The sequence below is a fragment of the Delphinapterus leucas genome, unplaced genomic scaffold, assembly GCF_059928025.1.
Source record: "Delphinapterus leucas isolate spDelLeu-1000000601 "Yukka" unplaced genomic scaffold, BTC_Dleu_Yukka2 spDelLeu_asBTCV2_sq25, whole genome shotgun sequence".
Taxonomy (NCBI): domain Eukaryota; kingdom Metazoa; phylum Chordata; class Mammalia; order Artiodactyla; family Monodontidae; genus Delphinapterus; species Delphinapterus leucas.
In genome coordinates, this window is record NW_028322234.1 from 10,465,587 (window position 1) to 10,487,985 (window position 22,399).

At 57.7% G+C, this 22,399-nt stretch overlaps 3 protein-coding genes across 4 annotated transcripts; all 3 read right to left on the bottom strand.

Moving 5' to 3' along the window:
• Positions 1-299: 299 nt before the first annotated feature.
• On the bottom strand, positions 300-3,307 carry SAMD1 (sterile alpha motif domain containing 1). 2 transcript variants are annotated; one of them, XM_022558397.2, is made up of 5 exons: positions 2,295-3,307; positions 1,581-1,875; positions 1,394-1,490; positions 1,184-1,295; positions 300-1,043 (listed from the first exon to the last, which is right to left on the bottom strand). In XM_022558397.2, exons 1-5 carry the CDS (start codon positions 3,264-3,266, stop codon positions 885-887), a joined length of 1,635 nt encoding a protein of 544 aa, XP_022414105.2. In that variant the 5' UTR covers positions 3,267-3,307; the 3' UTR covers positions 300-884. The 2 variants fall into 2 exon arrangements, with proteins under 2 accessions (XP_022414105.2, XP_089761529.1); XM_089905403.1 differs by lacking the exon at positions 300-1,043 and having other exon boundaries at positions 1,394-1,512.
• A 1,221-nt stretch (positions 3,308-4,528) lies between these two features.
• Positions 4,529-22,231, bottom strand: PRKACA (protein kinase cAMP-activated catalytic subunit alpha). Its single transcript, XM_022558603.3, has 10 exons — positions 22,001-22,231; positions 14,485-14,546; positions 13,899-14,027; positions 11,112-11,210; positions 10,016-10,098; positions 9,113-9,239; positions 8,925-9,020; positions 8,699-8,821; positions 6,492-6,656; positions 4,529-6,077 (listed from the first exon to the last, which is right to left on the bottom strand). Exons 1-10 carry the CDS (start codon positions 22,044-22,046, stop codon positions 5,952-5,954), a joined length of 1,056 nt encoding a protein of 351 aa, XP_022414311.1. The 5' UTR covers positions 22,047-22,231; the 3' UTR covers positions 4,529-5,951.
• On the bottom strand, positions 14,563-21,941 carry SMIM46 (small integral membrane protein 46). Its single transcript, XM_089905405.1, has one exon. It carries the CDS (start codon positions 17,138-17,140, stop codon positions 16,850-16,852), a length of 291 nt encoding a protein of 96 aa, XP_089761531.1. The 5' UTR covers positions 17,141-21,941; the 3' UTR covers positions 14,563-16,849.
• Positions 22,232-22,399: the final 168 nt, after the last annotated feature.

Genomic DNA, 22,399 nt, shown 5'->3' on the forward strand with positions numbered 1-22,399 from the left:
GCCCTGCCTCATGGGGCTGTGGTGAGACCCAGAGAATGCCCGTAAAGCCTAGAGTTAACTGCTAGTCACTTAACAAATATTTGAGCACCTACTGTGTGCCCAGGCGCTGTTCTGGGAATGGGGAGATGGCAGAAGCAGCAAATATTCCTGTCCTCCTGGAGCAGTTAGCTGGCTGTGGGGCAGCCCCATTCACTACCTGTCTCCCTCCTCAAACAATTCTGTCCTAACCCAAGACTCCCAGGAGGCTGGTGTGGATCTTCACGTCCCCGACTACATTCATAAAATGGACGCTGTGCCATGTTTTTCTTCTCTCTTTTTTTAAAATTTTATTTAAAAAACCTTCGGTGCAATATTAAAAAGCAATACAGCCAGCTGGAGCGACAATGAACAGAAAGAAATGGGAGGGGTAAGGAAGATCCAGGGACCCCCCTCCCAGCTGCTCCCAGGGGCTGGAGGCCAGGGACAGACTGGGGAGGGGCCTGGGTGGTGGGGGAGGGAGGAACGGCCACCCACCAAAATGAACAGACAGAATAAAACATTTATATAGGAAACATCTGGCTGAACTGAAGAGGATCTAGGGAAGATGGGAAGCCCCCATTTTACTTTTCCAAAAATGTCCTAGACTGGGTGAGGGGGAGGGTTGGCCTCCTGGGGTGAAATGAGTAGGCCCTGTCCCACCCGACACTCCTCTATCATGGAGTACAGGCTGTGCTGGGCGCCAGAGGTGTGTGTGTTGGGGAGACACAGGGAAAAGATGAGTAGGAATGCCCCCTCACTGGAATCTGTTGTGAGGGCTGAGGGTGTCCCCGACCAGCTCCCGGACTCTGGGGGTCTTGTGTAAGATGGGGACTGGAATGGGTTGGGGCAGGGGCGAGGCTTGGCGCTCAGCCTAGAAAGCCATCGGGGTCGTCATCCTCAAAGTGGCCTTGTTGCAGCACCTTGATGTGGTGCTCGTAGATTTTCAGGGCTGGGCCGAGGCGGATGGACAGGCCGGTCAGCACATCTGTGCGCTGCATGAGCAGCAAAGACTTGCCATCGATTTCCTGGGTGGGACAGAGAGAGAGAGAGAGAGAGAGAGAGAGAGAGAGAGAGAGAGAGAGCGAGCGAGCGAGCGAGCGAGCAGGGTCAGAGCACACCCCCCCACTAAGGAACGCTGGGGCTAAGTTGAGGGTCAGGAACTCACTTGCTCTTGGAAAGCTGTTGCCTGCTCGGGGAAGCCGGCCTCGGTGAAGTACTCTACCACATCTGTCACTGTCCACTCCACAGGATCAGCCGGCTTCTCCTTGCGCCCAGAACTGTGTTGGAACAAAGGGAACCAGTGAGCAGTGATGCTCCTCTGGTTCTGTGATACACACCTGGGCGGCACCCCTGTGTCTCAAACACCCCAACTTACGGACAGCCAAAGGGGGTCCCATCAGCCCCAGGTAGGGCTGGTTTTCCTGGGGGCAAAGGCACGGGGGATGGGGAGTCTGGCCCAGTGGCAGCAGAGGCTGGGAAATAAAAAGCATATGCCTGTGGTTTTGTCTTGGGGCTCGGTTCCTTCCCACCAGGCACCCTCCCCCACCCGGCGGGGTCCTTACCTGATCCCCCTTCCTTATTCATGGCGGCCATGGAGAATACCTGTCGGGTACCACTGCCTGGTGCTGGCCCCCGCCCTTCATCCTGGCCCTGGTGGGGTCCACAGGGTGTCCACTCCTTGATCCTCTCCTTGGCACTCTGAGGGCCCCGCTCGCCATTAAGCTGCTGGTGCTGGGCACCTGCAGGACGGTCACCCTCGGGCACCTCGGAGCCCTCAGACACTTCGTCTTCATCATCTTCACCTACATGATCTTCATCCTCCTCTTCCTTCTCAAGCACTCGCTCTTCTCCACCTCTCTGGTGCAAGGGAGACAGGCACGCAAGGTTAGTAGCTGTTCTGGCCCTGGGCCCAATCCCTGGGATCCAGGACCAAGTGGTGTGCCTCACTACCACCTTTAATATCAACACGGACTAACTTTTACACATTCACTCCATGCCAGGCTCTGTGTTAATAAAGCCCTCAGTAGCCCAATCTCATTAAACGCGCTCAACAACCCCAAGGAGTCGCTACTGTTATTAAGTCGCGTTTTACAGCAGAGGAAACTGAGGCTGGGGAAGATCAAGTCACTTGCCAAGGTCACCACCCGCCGAGCCCGCCGGGAAGAAGCGCAAAGCCCCGGCCGCCTGCGGCCCGGTTACTCCCGGGATTCGCGCCCCGCTACCAACTTCGCCCGCACCTGCCCACCGCGCGGCGCCCCCCTCCGCGGCGCGCTCACCTTGCTCCGCGACGCGCGGGCGCTGGCAGCCGATGGTGCCCGCCCGGGCCTGTCCCCGCGGGGCAGCGCGAGCGCTCCGAGGCGGGTGCGCTCCAGGCGGCCCCGCGCCGCCGCCTCCTCCTCTAGCAGCCCCTGCACGCGGCCGCGGGTTAGGCGGCCGCCGGCGCCGCCGCTGCCCCCGAGGTAGCGCACGACTTCCCGCAGGCTCACGGGCCGCGCCGGGCCGCCGGCCCGCGCCGCGCCCCCCTCCGGCGGCTGCTGTGGCTGCGGCGGCGGCTGCTGCTGCTGCTGTGGCGGCGCCGGCGGCTGTGGCGGCGGCGGCAGCGGCGGCTCCCGGGCGGCGACGGCGGGCGGGGGGGCGCGGCGCGGGCCGGCCGGGGGCGCCACTGCCGGAGGAGCAGCGGGAGCGGGCGGCGGCGCGGCCAGGGGCGCGGCCCGCTGCGCGCGGGGGCCCGGCTGCGCGGGGCCGGGCGAGGGGGGCGCTGTGGCGGCGGCAGCGGCGGCCGCGCGGGGCGCCCGGGCCGGGGCGGCGGCGGCGACGGGCGCGGGCGGTGGCGGCGGGGCGGGCGTGGGCGGCGGCGCGGCGGCGGCGGCGGCGGCGGCGGCGGCGGCGGCGGGGCCCCCGCGGGGGGCGCGCGGCGGGGCCGGCGGGGTGGCTCCGCGCCGGGGCGGCTGGACGCGCGCCGCGTTGCGGTACGAGATGCTCCCCTTGTAGCTGACCCGGAGCACGGCGCGCTGCTGGATCAGTTTCTCGAGCTCGGCGCGCGTGCGCTCCGGCTCCGGGCCGTGCCGCCGCCGCACCATCCGGCAGATGCGCTCCAGGTCCGGCCGCGCCTTGCGCGAGCGCAGCGAGTCGATGGTGTCCAGGATCCACTCTTGGTAGTGCGGGGAAGCGGCGGACGACGAGGCAGCGGCCGCCGTGGTGGCGGCCGCCGCCGTCTCCGGCGGGGGTAGGGCCGGGGGCCCCGCCATGCCTCCCGCCCGGCCCGGCTGCACCGTGCGCGCTGCCTCCCTCCCCGGCTCCCCTCCCTCCGCCGCTGCCCGCCTCCTCCGCCTCCCCCCCCCGGGGGGCGCAGCGCCTCGGCGGAGCGGCGGCGGCGCTGCTGTTTCTTTGGAAAAAAAAAAAAAAGAACGAGAGAGAGGGAGCGAGAGAGAGAGAAAAAACAGTGAGAGAGAAAGAAAAGAGAGAAAAATATATGCACACACTCACTCACTCGCACGCACGCACACACAGACCCGCTTCTGCTGGGCGCGCGCGGGGCCGGGGATGCGAGGAGGGAGGAGGGGAGCGCGGCGCGGCCGGCCCCTCCCCGCCGCCGCCGCCGCCGCACGCGCGCCCTGCGCCCGGGACACTCCGGCCCCCCTTCCTTCCCTCCCTCCCTCCTCCCCGCCGCCCGCCTTCCTCCCTCCCACCCCCACGCGCCCGCTTTTAAGGTGGAGCCCGGGCCCCCCGCCCGCCCCCTTTACCCTGCGCTTTCGCTCACTCAGGCTCGCTCCGGCCCCCCCTTACAACTCCCGCGCGCTTTTTAAGGAGGCGCCGCGGAGTTGGCGCCGGGGCGGGGGCGGGGGAAAGCGGCGGGCGGGGGAGGGGGAGGGGAGCGCCTGGGGGAGGGGAGAGGGGGCGGGCGGGGCGGGCGGGCGGTGCTCGGCCGCCCTCCAGCCATTGGGCGCGGGACCCAGACGTCCCCGGCGCCCAGCCCCCCTCTCCACGCCTCCCCGGCGCGCTCCGCTCCCGGGACCGCACTTACCGGGAACTCGCCGCCCGTGGGTCGGGCCACCGCGCTCTGCCGGGGCTGCGGGGATCCTCGGACCACCGACGCCTCCGCGCCCCTTGGGCGCGCTTGGCTCCGCGGGGAGGATGCGGGAAGGGGGGCGCGCACCGTCACCCCCACCCCATACCCCCCTACCAGGGCCGCCCCCGCCGCCGCTCGGCCTCCCGGCGCGCCGGCCCCAGCTTCTCCCTAGAGCGCCCGCCCTTTCGGCCTCTGGTTGGACGCAGAGGGGGCGCGCCTCAGAATGTGGGGACCCCTAATCTGGGGTCAGAGGGCAGTTTGGCGCCCCCTTCTCCTGCGGGGCGGGGAGAGTGGCAGAATTCCAGCTAAACCCGGTTTTACAAGGACTGCAGACCAGGTGCTGGTCAGCCTGGACGCTGTGGTCCGAAATTCCCTTTCCAACCCCCTGGGGGTGTGTGGGTGGGTGCCCGAAGTCAGGAACACCAGCGACACTTTTTTTTTAAACAAAACTTTATTGATAATAGTTTTCAAATATGTTTACAACAGCACACTGTTCAAGAGGAAGTTGCGTCCTTCGCAGCACACAGGTTGAATCGCCCCCGCGCCCACCCGGGGCCCCACCCCAGGCCTGAGAGCTCCTCCTGGGATGGGGAGAAATTATGAGAGGGACAAATATGGGGATGAATGGGGTGACTCCCGACTTTTCTATTGAGAGAAAAAAACCACAATGGGGGGGGCGGGGAGAACGGGTGATTGACAGCGGACAGCTAAGCAGAGGAGGAGCGCCCAGGATGGGGGTGGGTGGGGGCGGAGGCTCCTGGGTGAATAAAACAAGCAGCCCCTCCCCAGCAACCTTGGCCTTGAACTCTGGGCCGTCTGCGGGGTGGGGGGGGGCTTGGCCTCCTTTTGCGGGGGTGGCCTTCCCAACTGAAAGGAGGCTGGACATTAAAATCTAGTTGAGAATAAAATTAAGAAGTTTGGGGAGAGTGTTACTGGGAGGAAAGACCCTGGGCTCGGGGCTCCCCCTCTATCTTTTCAGGGGACAGCTCCTCTTTGGCAGGGAGAGGGGCAGCTGCTTTGTCTAGGTCCCGAAGCCCAAGGGTGAAGACAGGTCTATTGGGGCAGAAGGGAGTGGGGACTTCCTAAAGGGGCTGAGACCCTTCCAGGCTTGGCAGGGGACCCCGAGGGGGCAGGGGGTCGGGGGAGATTAGCAGCTTGGGGGAGAGGTTTGAACCCCAGCTCCTTCCTTTACAGTCTGCTTCCCAGCCTTGTTAAAATGGATTTGGGGAGGAGGGGCATGGGAAGGGGTGGGAGAGGAAGGAGCGTGGGAGGCATTGGTGGAACTTAAATAAGATTGTAAATTGTTTTTTTAAAATATTGTATTAAGTAGCCCGCTGAACATGTCACTAAAATCTTTCCTTCCCTGGCAAGATTGCTCTGAAGGGAAGGTTAGCCTTTCATTCATTTGCCCTTAGAGAGTGGTGCCTGTGGTTTTTTTTTTTTTTTTTTGGGTGGGGGGCAGGTGGCAGGAGTTAAGTTTGGGCCCCTCTTTCCACACCCTGTCCCTGACACACCAGCAAGACCTGGTCTGACCTGAAGAAGGGAAGAACTGAGAAACTCGTTTAAAACAGGCAGAAATGGGCTAGGGTGGGGGGCTGTGGGGGAGGAGGGAGGCAAAAGCAGTAGGGGGGGCGGGGGGGGCAGGAGGGAGAAGGGGGTGGGGGGAGCAGCTGGTGTTTCCCTCCAAATATCTGGGCTTCCTGCTCCCCCTACCCTGGAGGGTGGGGCGGGGGCGGGTGAAATTAGATGCAAGGGACTCTGGGGCCCTCTGGCTGTTCAATCCAACCCTCCCACCCACCACAAAAAAAAAAAAAAAAAAAAAAAGAAACAAAGAAAGAAAACCCATGGGGGCACAGGCACACCCCTAAAACTCAGAAAACTCCTTGCCACACTTCTCATTGATGGAGACTCGGATCTCTTCCTCCTCATAGTCGTCAAAGTTACTCGTGTCCCCAGGGCCTTTAAACTTTGGTATGAAGGGAGCTTCCACCTGGAGAGGGGTCAAGAGCCATTCAGACCTCAGCAGTCAACATAATCATCGTTACAACAATAAATGCGAATGGGCTAACATTCATGAGATCACTTACTCTGACCCAGGCCTGATCTTAGCATTAGGGTATGGACTCATCTTAACAACCCAAGAATCTTATTATAGCCAATTCACCCACAGGGAAACTAATTTCCAGAGAGGGAAGTCTGTTCAAGGTCACAGAGTGGCCAAATGACCCCACAATTCTGTTTCTATACCCCCAATGCTCTAAGTTGCCTTATCTAAACTGACCCAGAGCCCGCAGCCTACTTTCAAATTCCCCTTCCCTTTTCATCTCTCCATTGGCAATACTCCCTGGCTCTTGCCCACCCCCCTCCAAAACCCTCAGAGCACAAGGGGAAGGGGGGGGCCTACCTTCCTTTGGTAGATGGCGATCCAGTCGGTCGTGGCAAACCACTTGTGGTTCTTGATGTCATTGACCCCGTTCTTGAGGTTCCCAAAGCGTTTGGTGAGGTCCACCTGCAGAAGGTTCCGCAGCAGATCCTTCAGGTCGGAGCTGAAGTGGGACGGGAACCGCACCTGGAGAGGGGGTAACACAGACAGATTGGGAAACTGATCTGGAGCTTGGGGAGCCCAGAACACTGCCTTCACCATCCAATTGTCTTATTGGGCGGAGGACCCCAAACCAGAGTGTGCATCGGAATCCCGTTAGAACAGCTTGCTGGGCCCACTGGAGTTTCTGATTCAGGATATCTGATTCAGGTGGGGCCTGAAAGTCTGTATTTCTAGCCACTTCCTGAGCCATGCTGATGCTGCTGGAGAGGTAAGAGCTATGAGGTTCCCATTTTATTCTTCTGTCGGCACCATGCAGCTTGTGGGATCTTAGTTCCCCAACCAGGGATTGAACCCAGGACCTCGGCAGTGGAAGTCCAGAGTCCTAACCACTGGATTGCCGGGGAATTCCAGAGGTTCCCATTTCTATTTCCTGAGAGAAGGAAACTGAGGCTCGGAAGGATTAAACAGCTTGCCCAAGATCACTCAGAGGAGCAGGGCAAGTTGGTTCCATCTGGGGTCTGCTGGACTCCAGAAGTTGCATTCTTAGCCACTGCTTCCTAAGGCAGCTCTGCTAGGGTCTGGGGACTTCAAAAATATTCATGCTTCTGAGAGAAATAATTGTTTGTCTATTTCTCTCTCTGCATAGCTAAGGCTCTTCCATTCTCTAAGGCTCAGTTCAACTCTTCCAGAAACTTTCCCCAAATGCTTTGAGTCCACAGCTTTGTATGCAAGCAGTCACTGGATTTAGAGCTGCAAGAACCGACTTCCAGCACTGCTCTGCCTCTTCCATGCTGTGTGACCTTGGCCACGGCCCTTAACCTCTCTGGGCCTGTGCCTGCCTCTCTGGCATGGGGCAGATATCCCAGGGTTGCATGAGGGAGATAATCCCGCTGAGGGTGCGTGGGAACTGTGAAATGCTACAAAGAAGGGAGTCACGCTCATTTCTCTCCCGCCTCGAAAACTTCTATGGCTTTTTCTTTTTTTTTTCCCCCACTCTGGGCCATTTTCTTGGCAATTTCTGTTCTGCCTGGTGGCAGACACCTCATCTTTCCCTTTTTTAGTGACCCCACTTTGCAGGTGGTGATTCTCTCAACCTCTCTGAGAGGCAAGTGGCTAGTTCCCCAGTTCTGAGATGGATAAGACTCAGAGAAGCGAAGACATTGGCCTGAGGTTTCAAAGCTGATGGGTGGCAGAGCTGGGACTTAGAGCCAGGTCAGCCCACCTAGGCTGAGCTGGGAGCCACTCACACCATTTCCTGGGCCAGATGGAGGGATGGTTGGTCCTCCTGGTGAGGTGGGTGAGCTGCAGTCAGAGGTGGGGTCCCCAACCTCTCTTGAGACGATGCTGCCGTGTGATCTTGAACCAGACATGTCCAATCTCTGCACCTCGGCTTCCTCACTCCCTCAGAGTGGTGGGGTACGACCGAGGGGGTGCATGGGGCAGCGGGTACTTAATGCACTCCGGGGCTCTAACGGTTCCGCCACCCCTTACCCACACCCTGCAAGTTAGAAAGTCTGCATTTGGGAAAGGAGGCAGGGCCTTATGTCCAAAGTGACTCCCCGGAGGGGTCTGGGGCAGCGTCTGGGAACTGAACATGCTTGCTTTTTTGCTGTGAAACGTGTGAAAATTCATGCTAACGGGGCCGACTAGAGACGAGACCAGCCTCCCGGCAGGCAGGGCAGGAGTTTGGGTGAGACCTGGGGTTTTGAAAACCCTTAGGATTTCGGCACTGTGGTCCAGAATCAGACAGCGAGGTTGTGTGAAGTGGTGGCCTCAGTTAGCGCAGTGGGTGTGTCTGGCTTCACCACCCGGCCTGACTTGATCAACTTCTCGATTGTTCTTTTTCTGTTTTTCTTTGGCCGCCCCACACAGCACTCGGGATCTTAGTTCCCCAGCTAGGGATCGAACCTGTGCCCCCTGCAGTGGAAGCAAGCTCAGAGTCCGAACCACTGGACCGCCAGGGAATTCCCTAGGCTGTTCTGACAATGAAGATCAGGGCTCCACAGTGAGCAGGACAGGCAGGGAAGGGTCAGGCTTAGGCCTGAGCCCCCATATCCGGGCCTCACCTTCCCAGAGACAATCTTCTCATAGATCTGGATGGGCTGGTCAGCGAAGAAGGGCGGGTAGCCAGCGGCCATCTCATAGATGAGAACGCCCAGGGCCCACCAGTCCACAGCTTTGTTGTAGCCCTGGAGCGAGAGGAGGGGAGCAGGTGAGGGGAGAAGGGTGAGGAGGGGGCCGCCGGCAGTGGAGCAGGCCTCACAGCGGTGGGAGGGGTAGGGAAGCGCCTACTTTACTCAGGATGATCTCGGGGGCCAGGTACTCGGGGGTGCCGCACAAGGTCCAGGTGCGGCCTTTCACACGCTTGGCGAAACCGAAGTCTGTCACCTGTGGGCACAAGAATGGGCGGTTGGCCGGGAGGGTGGGAGGGTTCAGGCTGTGGCCACCTGGGGCTGCCCCTCGCCCAGCCCAGTGGGCACCTGAATGTAGCCCTGCTGGTCGATAAGGAGGTTCTCCGGCTTCAGGTCCCGGTAGATGAGATCGAGCGAGTGCAGGTACTCAAAGGTCAGGACAATCTGGGCTGCGTAGAAGCGGGCATGGGGCTCACTGATGGGGACAAGCAGGGAAAGGATGGGTGAGAGTGGGTGGCCACACCAGCAGGACCTGCCCACCCCCTAACGGTCCAGCAGGTGGGCCTATCGAGCTGCCTCCAGCCCAGCGATCAAAATGCATCAGCAGAGAAGCCTTATTCATATACAGCCCCAAACTGGAAAGAGCCCAAATGTCCATCAACAGAGGAATGGAATCACAGATTGTGACAGATTCCTATAATGGGATCCTACCCAACACCACCACCAGGACAAACGATGAATATACCCAACAATGTGGCTGGATCACAAAACGATTATGTGAAGCAAGAGAAGAAAGGGACAGAAGAATATGAACTGTGTGATTCCATTTATATCAAGTCCAGACCCAGACCAAACACATTTGTGGTGTTTGAAACCATAAAGGACGTTTGCCTTTGTTGGGGTGGTGATTTGCCAAGAAAGGCATTTGAAGGAATTTTCTGGGGTGGTGGTTACACATGTGAATGCAGCTGTCAAAACTCATGGAACAGGGTATTGAAAACCTGTGCACTTTATTGTATGTAAAGTGCATATCTATATAGATAAGATAGCCCAAATTTTAAAACGACATGAAATTGCCCACTTACATGGTGACGCCTAAGTCACCGTGTCTGTTTTGTTTCGTGGTGGCTGAGACATCGTAGATTCCTCAGCTCGGGGGAACAAGGACCCACAGGGACCTGAAGAGGCCACTTCCACGGACGACACCCATGCACACCCCAGGCCCAGGGTGGCAGGGGGCGTCGGGCTCACCTGAACCTCCCGATCCGCCGCAGGTGTGAGAACATCTCCCCACCAGGCACGTACTCCATGATCATGTATAAATTTGAGTTGTCCTGTGGGAAGCAGCAGCTCATCAGGGCCCCACTCCCCAAGCCCCAGGCCCCACCTGAAGGCAGGTGTCAGACATAAAGCGACAACAACAATTTTGGTTCCCACGTGAAGCACGTTCCAAGCGCCAGGCACTGTGCTCACTGATTACCTGTCTCATTTCATTCTGCCCGTGAGAAAGAAGGGGCAGCCATGATCCTGCTTACGGGGGCCAAAAGCGAGGGCTGGCTAGAGATACATCAGGGACCTGGCTGGCATGCCTGAGCTGCAGAGAGAACTCTGTGGTGGCTCCTGTCTGTGACTGTCTTGAGCAAGGCTCTTGGGGCCACAGTTTTGTCATCTGTCACATGGGACCAGGATGGGCTACAGATTTTGTGTCCCCCCTCAAAATAAAAGTGAGGCCCCTTGTTAAAAAAATGATTATGAATTTCAAGATGGTGGCAACAGAGCCTTAAACAAAGCATGGGGTCCTTGTGGCTGCTAGGGTCACAGGCCCCGAGGGGCCTTTCCCAACTCTCACAGTCATGGCTTAGGACGGCACCCAAAACAGCTCACGCAGGGTGCTCATGATGTGGTTGGAACTGTCATGGCAGCCCCACCGTGATGATCCCCATTTTGCAGATGAAGAAACTAAGGCTCATGGGGGTGAAGTTTCTTGCCAGGGTCACACCGCCAGGAAGTGCAAGGCTGGGATTTGAACCCAGGCTGAGCGGCAGTTTGTGGCTGTGTGTCAGGTTCTTGCTGTAAATGGATCGATGATTTTGAGGGATGTTATCCAGGTTGGGGGACTTGCCCAAGGTTATCAAGCTATAAGTTGGCAGGCCCAGCTGAACTTGGGGTCTATGAGAGCCCCAGGCTGACTTGCCCTCCACCCCCGGGGGCCTTCTTCACCGCTCCCCCATCAGTGGGTCTGCCTTTTCGGGCAACCACTGGTTGTGGTTGGCTGAGCCCCAGCTCTGGGAACCCAGAGGCTGCACCACCTGGCAGTGGCCCTGGTCTGCGGCCGCTGGGACCCCACCTTGAACGAGAACTCGAGTTTGACAAGGAACGGAAAGTTGACCGCTTGCAGGATGCGCTTTTCGTTCAGGGTGTGCTCGATCTGCTTCAGCTTTACCACCTGCAGGGGTGGGAGGGGAGAGGAGCGAGGAGTGGGTGTGAGAGAGCTCTTTTCTTCCCTGCCACCCAAAAGTAGATGTGCCAGGGCCGGGCTGGGTCCTCCATCCAGAATCGTTTGAGTGCCTGGGGCCTGTCAAGCCCTGGGCTGGGTGCCTGTCCCCACATGGCATGCAGTTCAGGGCAGGAACACATGAGTCACCAGGCCACAGGGGTCAGAGCTGTGGTGGGGGAAGCTTGGGGCCTGTGGATGCCCAGATAAGGCATCCGGTGAAGCCTGGGGAGTCAGAGAAGGCTTCCTGGAGGAAGGGGCAGCTGAGTTGAAACCAAACAGACAGGTGGGAGTAGCACCCAGGGGGTGGGGGATTTCGAAATACCTTCCCTGCATCTAGAGGACACCCCGCCCCCCACATCCACTTGAACCCAGGGCTAATTCCTCCTCAGCCCTCAGCTGTCCCCAGCAGCCGTCTCACACTCTCTGACAGGAGCCCTGAGGGGTATGCAATGGGAGCATGCAAGTTTGGAAGCCCAGACGCAGAGAGGGGAAGTGCCGTGCCCAAGTTCACATGCAGCTAGTCAACATCAGTCCAGCTTGTCACACGCAGGCAGCCTGGCCCCTTGGTCAGCTCTAAGCCCCACTGCACTGGGGCTTTTTCTGCTTTGCTCACAGCTACATCCTTTGGGTCTATACCTGCACTGTCCAGTAGATTCCACACTAGCCACGTACGGTTGCTGAGTACTTGAAATATGGTTCGTTGACTGGGGAACCAAGCTTAAAATTTGAAGTATCTAAAATGAAAATTTAGGGCTTCCCTGGTGGCGTAGTGGTTAAGAATCCACCTGCCAACGCAGGGGACACGGGTTTGAGCCCTGGTCTGGGAAGATCCCACATGCCGCGGAGCAACTAAGCCCGTGCGCCACAACTACTGAGCCCGCACGCCACAACTACTGAAGCCCTTGCGCCTAGAGCCCGTGCTCCGCAACAAAGAGAAGCCACTGCACTGAGAAGCTTGTGCACTGCAACAAAGAGTAGCCCCTGCTCTCTGCAACTAGAGAAAGCCCGCGCTCAGCAACGAAGACCCAAGGCAGACAAAAAGAAAGAAAAAAAAAAAAAATATATATATATATATACATGTAAAATGAAAATTTAGGGACTTCCCTGGCAGCACAGTGGTTAAGAATCCACTTGCCAATGCAGGGGACACGGGTTTGAGCCCTGGTCTGGGAAGATCCCACATGCTGTGGAGCAACTAAGCCCGTGTGCCACAACTACTGAGCCTGCACTCTAGAGCCTGTGAGCCACAACTACTGAGCCCATGTGCCACAACTACTGAAGCCCTCGCGCCTAGAGCCTGTGCACCGCAAAGAAGAGTACCCCCTGCTCGCTGCAACTAGAGAAGTCCATGCACAGCAACGAAGACCCAACTCAGCCAAAAATAAAGAAAGAAATAAAGAAATTTAAAAAAAAAGAAAATTTAAAAACTGATACTTGGCACAGTTACCAGACAACTTTCAAGCCTGTTTGGAACAACCTGGGCTATGTGAATCTGCTTTCTCAATTTCTCTACTTTTTCTTGTCTTTCCAGTGAAAATTAACATCTGAATGGAGATGTGTTATATGTGTAAAATGCACGCTGGATTTCTAAGACTTAGTACGGAAAAGAAGAATGTAAAATGTCTCATTAAGGATATTTCTACACTGGATACATACGTTTAAATGATAATATTGTAGATATACTGGCTTAATTACAACATATTGTTAAAATGAATTCTGCCTTTTTTAAACTTTTAAAACTAGGATTCTAGGGAATTCCCTGGTGGTTCAGTGGTTAGGACTCCGTGCTCTCACTGCCGAGGGCCGAGGGTTCGATGCCTGGTTCGGGAACTAAGATCCTGCAAGCCACGCAGTGCTACCAAATAAATAAAAATAAATAAAATGAGGATTCTAGAAAATTTAAAACCATATGTGGCTTGTGTGATATGTCTCCTGGATGGTGCTGCTCTAGAGCATCGCCTGGCAAAAAGTAGGGTTTCAAAAATATTTACAGGGGCTTCCCTGGTGGCGCAGTGGTTGGGAGTCCGCCTGCCGATGCGGGGGATACGGGTTCGTGCCCCGGTCTGGGAGGATCCCACATGCCGCGGAGCGGCTGGGCCCGTGGGCCATGGCCGCTGGGCCTGTGCGTCCGGGGCCTGTGCTCCGCAATGGGAGAGGCCCCAGCGGTGAGAGGCCCGCGTACCGCAAAAAAAAAAAAAAAAAAAAAAAAATTTACAAAGGGCAGGGGGTGGTGTGATGAATTGGGAGATTGGGATTGACATATATACACTAATATGTATAAAATGGATAACTAATAAGAACCTGCTGTATAAAAAAATAAAATAAAATTCAGAAACAAAGTATTTACAGAAGGAAGGTCTGTGTAAACATCACTTCCCCCAGGAAGACTTCTGGCTTCCTCGATACAGGCTAGGTGTCTGAGCCCGTGTGGGCTTTACGTCTTAGGGTACTTTTCCTCCTGGGGAAAGCTTCCTGAAGGCAGCATGGTACCCTTCCCGCCCCTGGGTCTGGCACATTATGGAGGCTCAGGAAATAGCTGGTGAGTGGATAGGTGGGAAGACCACTCCAGGTGGTGGGAACAGCCCAGGCAAAGCCCTGGGGGCTGGGACCAGGGCCTTGTGGCAGGGCTGGGCTCACCTTCTGTTTGTCGAGGATCTTCATGGCAAAGTGGTTCCCGGTCTCCTTGTGCTTCACCAGCATCACCCGCCCGAAGGAGCCCGTGCCGAGGGTCTTGATTCGTTCAAACTGATCCAGATGGGCTGTATTCTGTGGGCACAAGGGTCTGGAGGGTCAGGGACCACCCCCCACCCCCACCCCGTCTAGCCTGCTAGGCCAAAGTTTGGGGTGTTCCCTCTGCAACCAGCAGAGGGGGCCCTGGGGACCAGGTGGAGCTAGGGGGGTGAGGACAGGGGGTGGAAAAACAAGATGGCGGAGGGTACATTCCTCAAGGCTGGTGGCAGGGGCCGGATCCGGCCCTGGCCTGGGGCCCAGGAGCTGCTGGCAGCTGCCTGGGGGGCAGGGGCTGCCAGTTGGACGGGATTGGTGGGGTGGGGGAACCTGGCAGTGAGTGACCAGGTGCCCCCATGGGCATCTAGGGAGAGAATGAGGGCAGGTCTGGAGCCCTCCACAGGGCCGTAAAATCCTAGCCATGGCATAGGGATGCAGTTGAGGGGCAGGGGGCTGTCAGCTATCCCTCCCAGGGCTCTGTACCCAGGGGGCTTACCTGAGCGGGATTTTCCCATTTTTTAAGAAAATCTTCTTTGGCTTTGGCTAAGAATTCTTTCACTGAAAGGAAAAGAGGAGAGAGTGAGATGGAGACCCCATCTTGTTGGCGCGGGCCTGGGCTATTCCTGGGGAGAGGCCGGTTTGTGGAAAGTGGGGTGCAGTCGTCTCAATCCAGAGCCTGACCTTCTCCCAGTGCCTTCGGGTGTCCTGGCTGAGTCTGAGGGTAGCCTGGTGGGGGGGCCCTGATCTGGGCTGGGGTCTGGGGTCTCCTTTACTACAGAGAGGTGGGGTCCAGCCTCAATTCTGTCCCAAATGGGGGACAGGGCAATTCGGGGGTCACTCTCAGGGGGACAGAGAGCGGTGCCCAGGCCAGCCCACCCCCACTCGCCCCAGTTCTGACTGACATTCCAGGGCCAGGGGACGACGCCAGCCGAGGTATTTATAGCCTCGGGATTTGGCTGTTCCTCTGGCCCCTTCTCTGGGGAGGCCGGCCCAGGGTGGAGGCCTCTGGGGCTCGGGTAGCAGGCGCCCTTGGGGGGTTCAGCTGTTGCCTTGGCCCCCGGCTGGCTCCATTCCCACCTTTGCCAATGGAGGGGCCCTCGTTCCAGAGCTCGCTCAAGGGAAGCCTCGCCTGATGCCTGCCCCCTACAGGCCCTTCAGCACCCCAAGGTGAACATCACCATCTGGCTAACATTGAAGACTTCCTGGCGGACCCTGGGCTTGCTGCTTTGCGTCCACTATCTCATTTGGTTCACTTGTCAACTTTCATTTTAACCATTCTGTTTACCACCCTAGGAAACTGAGGCCTGAAAACAGGCATTCCTGCCCATGTGGAGAGGCAGCCCGGCAAAACAGTTAAGGGCCAGGACTCTGGGATAAGAGCAAGTTCAGATCCCAGCCTGGTCCCTGATGAGCTATGTGACCTTAGGCAACTGATCGCACCTCTGGGCCTTGGTTTTCCTCATCTGTAAAATGGGGATAATAATAGTAATGACCTGGTGGGGTGGTTGTGAAGACCGAATGAGTTAATCTTGGCAAAGGGGGTTTGGACGGTGGCCGGTTACAGGGGTTAGTGCCATATAAATGTCAGCTATTAATTTTGCTTTTAAGTAGTTTTTAAAATGGAGGTATGAAATACAGGAGGAGCACTGAGTGCTCAAATCTTAAATGCTCAACCTGATGGATTCTTACGGTATGGATGTGTCCTTGTAACCGCCCCCTGGGGTTAGGCGCGCTGTTGTTCAGGGACCCTCCCTGTGTGCCAGCTCTGTGCTGGGTGCTTTCCATGCTTAATTCCTACACTGATGGCTCAGAGCTGCTATTACTCTCATTGTACCCATGAGAAGACTGGTCTCAGATCACTTCCCGGACCCCACTGCCCACGGGGTTAACTGCTTTGCTTCTGACTGGTTGCAGGGCACCAGGATGGCCCATGGACAGAGCTGTCCTCAACCCTGATGTTCCTGGGACGGATGCCACCCTGAGGGGTCCTGCACACTGGTACTTTGGCCTTGCCTGTCAGATATCTGCCTATCTCACCCATATGCAGTGCCAGGAATCCCCACAGCCTTGTGGGTAGCCACCCCCCCTGCCCCCCATCACCTGCAAGGCTCTCCCTCAGCACCTGCAGAGAAGAGCCTTCCGTGGAGCTGCAAGCGTGGCAGATGGAGGAGAGACTGTGGGCTAGGAAAGCCCTACAAAGAATGACCAGGCGGAGAGGGGGTGGTCAGGGAATGGCCAAGAGTCCTAGGCTGGTGCCTGGCTGAGCCACCAACTGTCTGAGGCCTCCCTGAGCCTGGGGGCTGCACCACATCCAATGCTTTCTCTGGCAGAATCTTTCTTGACACACAACACATTCCTTGGAAACCTCCAAACGTACACACTGAATTCTGGATGAAGGTGGGGGTGAAGGCACCCTCTTGGGTTTCTACCGTCACTCACCCAGAAAGGCAGAGAGGAGCGAGTTTAAGAGGAATCCAGGAGAAAGCCTGGTCCTGCCTCCTCTTTTGCTCTCAGCAAAATCCCTGAGAACTGCCATGTCCTGTTTTTCCCAACTTGGTGGGTCTGTCTGTCTGCTGGTACCCCACTAAGAGGCTCCACACGGTGCCTTGATTCTGACACAGCCCTGTTCTGGCCTTTCGAAATGCTGAAGGGCCCAGGCTGTGTGCTCTCTGGTGCCATCAGCTTGCCAGATTTGGGGATGGGGCACAGGGTGTGGCAGTACCAGAAAGAGTGGGCAGATAAAGAGGGATAATGATGGGGGGAACCCCAGCCAGGAGCCCCCATACTCACCTCTGCTTTCTGCCTCTTCCAGCAGAGGGCAAAATGGGGGGTAGAGTGGGATGGGGTGATCTGGGGCCCATCTACCCCTGGCCAGCGAGGCTCTGCTTAGGTGCCCAGAGGGTGCAGCGCAGGTAGCCCAGGAAACGGACAATCACATGGCCCCAGAGAAGCAGCTGCAGCCACAGCTGGAAGGTGGTCTCTGAGTCCCCATCCCAGCCTCCACCTGACCCCAGATCCATCCCAGGCCTCCCTAAGCTCTCCCTGGAACCTTCCCTTTGCAGGGAAACCAGGAATACGCAGAGCCTCTGAGCTGGCTTCCTCGGGAAGGCCTCGGGGGACAGGGGAGGAGGAGCTGGTTGCCAGGGAAGCATTTAAAGGTACCTGCTCCCGCTGGCCAAGGTTTGTAAAGGCCCCTCCTTGGCAGGAGGTGGTGGGAAGATTGTCCTGAGGGTGTCCCTCCTCAGGCTGGCCTGCCTGCCCTGGGGGTGGGGTGCTAAAGCTAACTTCCCATTCCAGGGGCTACACTGCTCCCGGGCTGCCAGGCCCTGCCTTTCTCAGTGGGTGCTGGACTACCCTGAGGATGACACCCAATGTGCCCAGGGCAGTGCCCACTGGGCAGAGGGGAAGGAGTTAAGGCTCAGGCCCAGGCAGCAGCTGGGGCCTCCCTGGGGGCCAAAGAGGCCCCAGAGCTCCGTTAATTAGCCGAAAGAGCAGCTGGAGAGAAAGGCGGGAGTGGGCGGGGGGGGGGGGGGGGGCGGGCAGTGAGAGCTACCCTATCTCCTGCCCCAAGTGCTCTCTGAACCTGGAGCCCCCAAATTCTGCTACTTTGAGAAAGAAATGGGTACATCTGACTTTGTCTTGCTTCTATGCAGGGGCGGAGAGGGGAATGGCATCCTGGGATGTCCTTGGCCTCTATCAAACCTTGCCCTGTGCTTGGCTCTGCTCTCAGCCATGCAAGTCCAAACCGGAAACGAAACGCTAAACCCCGGGGTGGGGGAGGGGGAGGCAGCCTTGACCATCTTCCTCCTTCTTTCCAGATCCCAGAAGAAGTGGAGGGTCAGTGGCAGCTTCTCCTGAGAGTGCCTGGCACCCATGGCCCCTGCTGACAACAGGAAGTGGCAGAGAAGGGAAACCCAGCTGGCTGCTGTCTTTAGAGCTTGTCAGCCGGCCCATGTCTCCCACAGGAGGGATGCCAGCCTCCACCGTGGTCTGGATTCAATTGGAGCTCACAGAGAGAGCATCCCTCAAAAAGCCAGGGCCCCATCACGAGGCAGGAGCCCAGCCTCAGACCCCCCCCAGACAACAATCTCAGGACCTGCTGCTCCCCGAAACCTGGTTGTCCCGGAAATTCTGGGGCCGGAAAACCAAGCCCTGGACTGGACCATCCCCCAGCCTGAGCTGGACCCCAACACTGGACTGGACCGACCCGCAGTCTGATGGACCCTCATTCTATACTGGGCCACTGTCCATTATGACGTGGACTCCATCACTGAGCTGGACCAACCCCCAATCTGAGCTGAACCTCAACACTGAGCTGGACTACCCCATTGCCTGGCTCTGAGCTGGACCCCCGCTCTGGGTGACCATCCCCTCCGTGTCTGAACTGAACCACCCATCTCGCCTGCTCTTCCCCAGGCCCCCCGGCTCAGGGTTGTTAGTAAGGGAGGGTTTCTAGGGCCAGCCAGGGGTCCACAGACTTTTCCTCTTCACCTGTTCCCTAAACTCTACTGCAGTCCTTCCCTGACTTGAGTGTCAGAGAGTGCCTGGTAAGTTGCTATAGCAACAGGGCTCAGCCTCACCATCGCTGGGGTTGGAAGCCATCACTCAAGTCTTCCTCTCAGGGCACCAGGACTATGGTGGCTGGGAAGGCTCATGAGACCTGCTGCACCAGCTTGGCTGCCCATCCCCAGAGCCCTGCCTATAAGGGGAGCCAGGGAGTTGCGGGGTGGTGTCAGGAAAAGAAACCCAACCTGGGGCCAGTGGGTGCAGGGAAGGGGCAGAGAGGACCCTCAAGCTTCTGTAAGCCTGGCTGGGCTAAAGGAAGAGCTGCCTTGACAGGACCCTCTTGGGCACCCATACAACTGCCAACGCACAGACAGTGTTTGGCCCTCTCGGACTTCTGTAGTAGTTAGAGGGCCACAATTCTTCCCATTTAGGGACCTCTTGGGGGGCAGTTCTCACTCCCGGAGCCTGGATCTGCTTGTCCCTGGGAACTGGGAGGGGGGGGTGATGGTATCTGGAGGGCTCCTTCTCACCAGACCTGTCCCTTCTCCCATGGACCAGCTCTCAGGGGTGCCTTTGGTCAGGGCAGCCAAGGCCTGAGCCCCACTTGGCCGCCTGTCCCAGGGCCTCTTGAGGCCACTGCCCTCTCTCAATTCCTCCAGGTTGCTCAGGGCCCAGGGCTTGGTCTTGTTTTTCTCTGCCCTCTTAGCGTCTTACCCAGGCCCCTGCCAATGGCTCTGGCAACTTTGGGTACAGATTTCCCTCACCCCACCCCAGGGCTCATTCTGGATCCCTACCCTCTTGGGAGGAAGCCAATGCTGTCCTGCCCCGGCATGGAGCCGGTAGTATAGGGGGCTGCGGGATGCTGAACTGGTGCCTACTAAGGTTCGGTCATCTTCCTTACTTCAGTAGGGCTGACATCTGGCAGATGAAATTCAGGTGCCCCCTGCAGGCTGGCCTGGCTACTACTACCCCACCCCCAGCCGACCCTAGTTACGAGAAGGCAAATTTTGTCTTAACTCCATCCTCTCAGAATTGGAGATTTGAAGTGAAGAGGGGCTCCCTTCCTCATCCTATTTCCTTCTCTGAGAGCCCCTGCAAGCCTCTGGAAGGGAGTACAGCTTAGGGCCTTTCCCAAAGTGTGACATAGGTCCCACTGGCGGGGCATGAAACGATTTTAGGGATGTTTCACTTTTCTAGTTACATTGTATTTTAATGCATATCAGGGAGAATATCACTGGCACAGCAATCCCGTGATTTCATTTATAATATTGCTTAGGACAGATCAAAATTTACATCTGAACAAAAGTGAGTCAAAATTTTTATTTAAGTTAACAAAATAGAAGTGAATATAGTAAAAATCAGGGAGGCGGCTTGAGAATGTTTGAGTTGGGAAACTCTGGGGTCCAGGAAGTTGTCTGGTAGGTGGATCTGGATGTGAATCCTGCCTCTGTGGCATCATCTATGTCAAACTCAGAGAGCTTGTTTGGAAAATTCAGATAACAGCCCGCTATGAAAAATCACTCGAGCAGATAGATCTGTGGAGACCATTTAGCCTGGCACATCCTAGATGCCCAATAAACAGTGGCTCTATTTCACCTTGATAGTCCATTCCTGGGTGTCCGGACTGTGCTCTGAATCAGTGGTTCCTTCCGAGGCCTCTGATCTTTTTCTTAGGGCTCCTTTTCCTTGTGTGGCTTTCCACCCCCACTCCCCACTGCATGTGTTTGATACGCCTTGAAAGTTTTCCAGGACTATGTCATCTCCCCAACTTTCAACTGAGCCACTGCAATGTACAGCTGCCTGCCTCCACCTTCCACCTCTCAGCCGGTCTCACCTGCTGGGGGCCCGGCCCCTCCCCCTCTGCCTAGTCCCCTCCAAGCTCATGCCCAGACCTTTTTTGGTCACTACCCACCTGCTCCTCTGTCATCAAGCTCTCAGCTACAGGCACTTGCCTTCCCGTCCCCCACCCATCGGTGACATGTCAGGCCTCTCCATGGTTGCTCAGTGACTCTGAGTTCTGCCATTTGAGTCTGGGTGGGAATAAAGTTCCCTGGCTTTCATGCCTGGGTCTTTCGGGAGGGAGCATTCAGGGAACTCAGACACTGGGGTTTGAGACCAGTAACTGGGAAGAGCATATCTGGATGTGGCCATTCCTTTTCAACTCTATTTCTGGGTAACTGGAAGGGGATCCTAGCTGAGGTCCAGCTTTAGGCCTGGAGTGATGACAATTTAAGAGCTGAAGGACTTGAGGATGGGGCTGGAGACCATTTCTGAAGGCGTTTCCAGATAAAGAATCTCTTTCCCCGGCTGGCTGGAAAAGGCCAATATATTTGGGAGCTGAGGGGGAAATAGTCCCTTCTCTGGCTGAACGCTGGGAATGATCAGAATCTGTTTGTCTCTTGGCAAAGCAAGTCATTAGATGTCAACCACTTCTCTTCCCAACTGCCATCCCTTGATACCTCCTTCTCACCATCCCAGCTCAAGCTGAATGAGCCTTGCTAAACCCAGACCCTCTTCATCCTCTACTTTTCATCCCAAGCCAGGAGCGGGTGAAGAAGCCTGGGGGACTGGGTGAATGACAGAGCCTCAGTTGTGAAACAACCATTTATTGAAGGGCCCTCCAAGGAGCCTAGAGCTCACGGAACAGCAGGAGATGGGAAGGGGCTCTCTGCTGACACCACCCTCCCCCCGCCCCAACCCCGGAAAGAGGATGCAATGAATTCCAGCAAGATCGGCTCAAACTTGGCTTTTGAAGCACAGAAGTAGTTCTCTAGGTTCATAAACAGTCTGCTACCCCAGCCAGGGACAGACGCTTGCTTAGAGGAGGAGGCACAGCAGAGAAGCAGAGCGACAGAGTGAGAGAGAGGGGCAGAGGGACCCAGAAAGATCCTGTCCCCCATGCCAAGTGACACAGAAGAGAAAAACAATGCTGGAGGTGGCTCTGGGAAGTGCTCAAAGGGGACGGAGTGGGTTTGGAGGGGGGCTGTGATAAGGTGAAGAGGGGAAGGGCAGGAGAAAGATGGCGGGGGCTGGAGGGGGGTAGGGGTGTGGTCACCAAGTGGCCAAGGTCCCTGCGGGGTGGAGGCATACCCCATAGCACTCCCAGACTGGCAGAGGCCTGGGTCGGGGTTTGGCAGTGGGTCGCATCTGTGTAAGAGGTGAGTGAGGAAGTGGAGGGATTAGAATCTGGGGAGAGGGACCAGGAGAGGAGACAGTGGGGTGGTGACAGGGCCCCATGTGGGGCCCCAGCGGTCATACGTACCATGGTTGGCAGTGACAGCTGGGGGGGAGCACAGTCTTTGCAGTGGGGGGCGGTCTTTGGCAAGGGGGCTCCTACGGGCCATCTGCGGGCCTTGGGCCCCAACCTTGGACAGGCAGGGGAAGGGGCGCTGAGGGGTAAGCAGAGAGAAATGGGGGGGCGCGTAGGGGGAGGGGCCAGGCAGTGATGGATAGGGAGGGGGCTGGCAGCGCGGGGCCGGGATCGGGGTCACGGCCCGGGCACTCACCGCTCTCTTGCTCGCTGCCCTTCTTGGCCGCGGCGGCGTTGCCCATCGCGGCGGCGGCGGCCGGGGCCGGTCCCGGAGCTGCGGCGCGGCGGGTGCTGGAGGCGGCCCGCGGCCCCGGAGCGCGCTGGGCGGCGGCGGCGGCGGCCCCTCGGGTTGGCTGCGCTGGCTGCGGCGCCGCGACCCCCGCCCAGCCCCTGCTTCCCGCGTCTCTCCGCGCCCGCCCGCCCGGGAACCTCAGCCCAAGTCCGCTGCTGCTGTCCGTGACGCCCCCGCAGCCCGCAGCTCATTGGCCTAGGCCGCCCTGACTGACGGTGCTGCGCCGCCGCCCATTGGTTCTCCGTGACCCTCCCGTGCTGCCATAGGCTCTCGGCCCCATGACTCTCCCCTAGGACGCCTGGC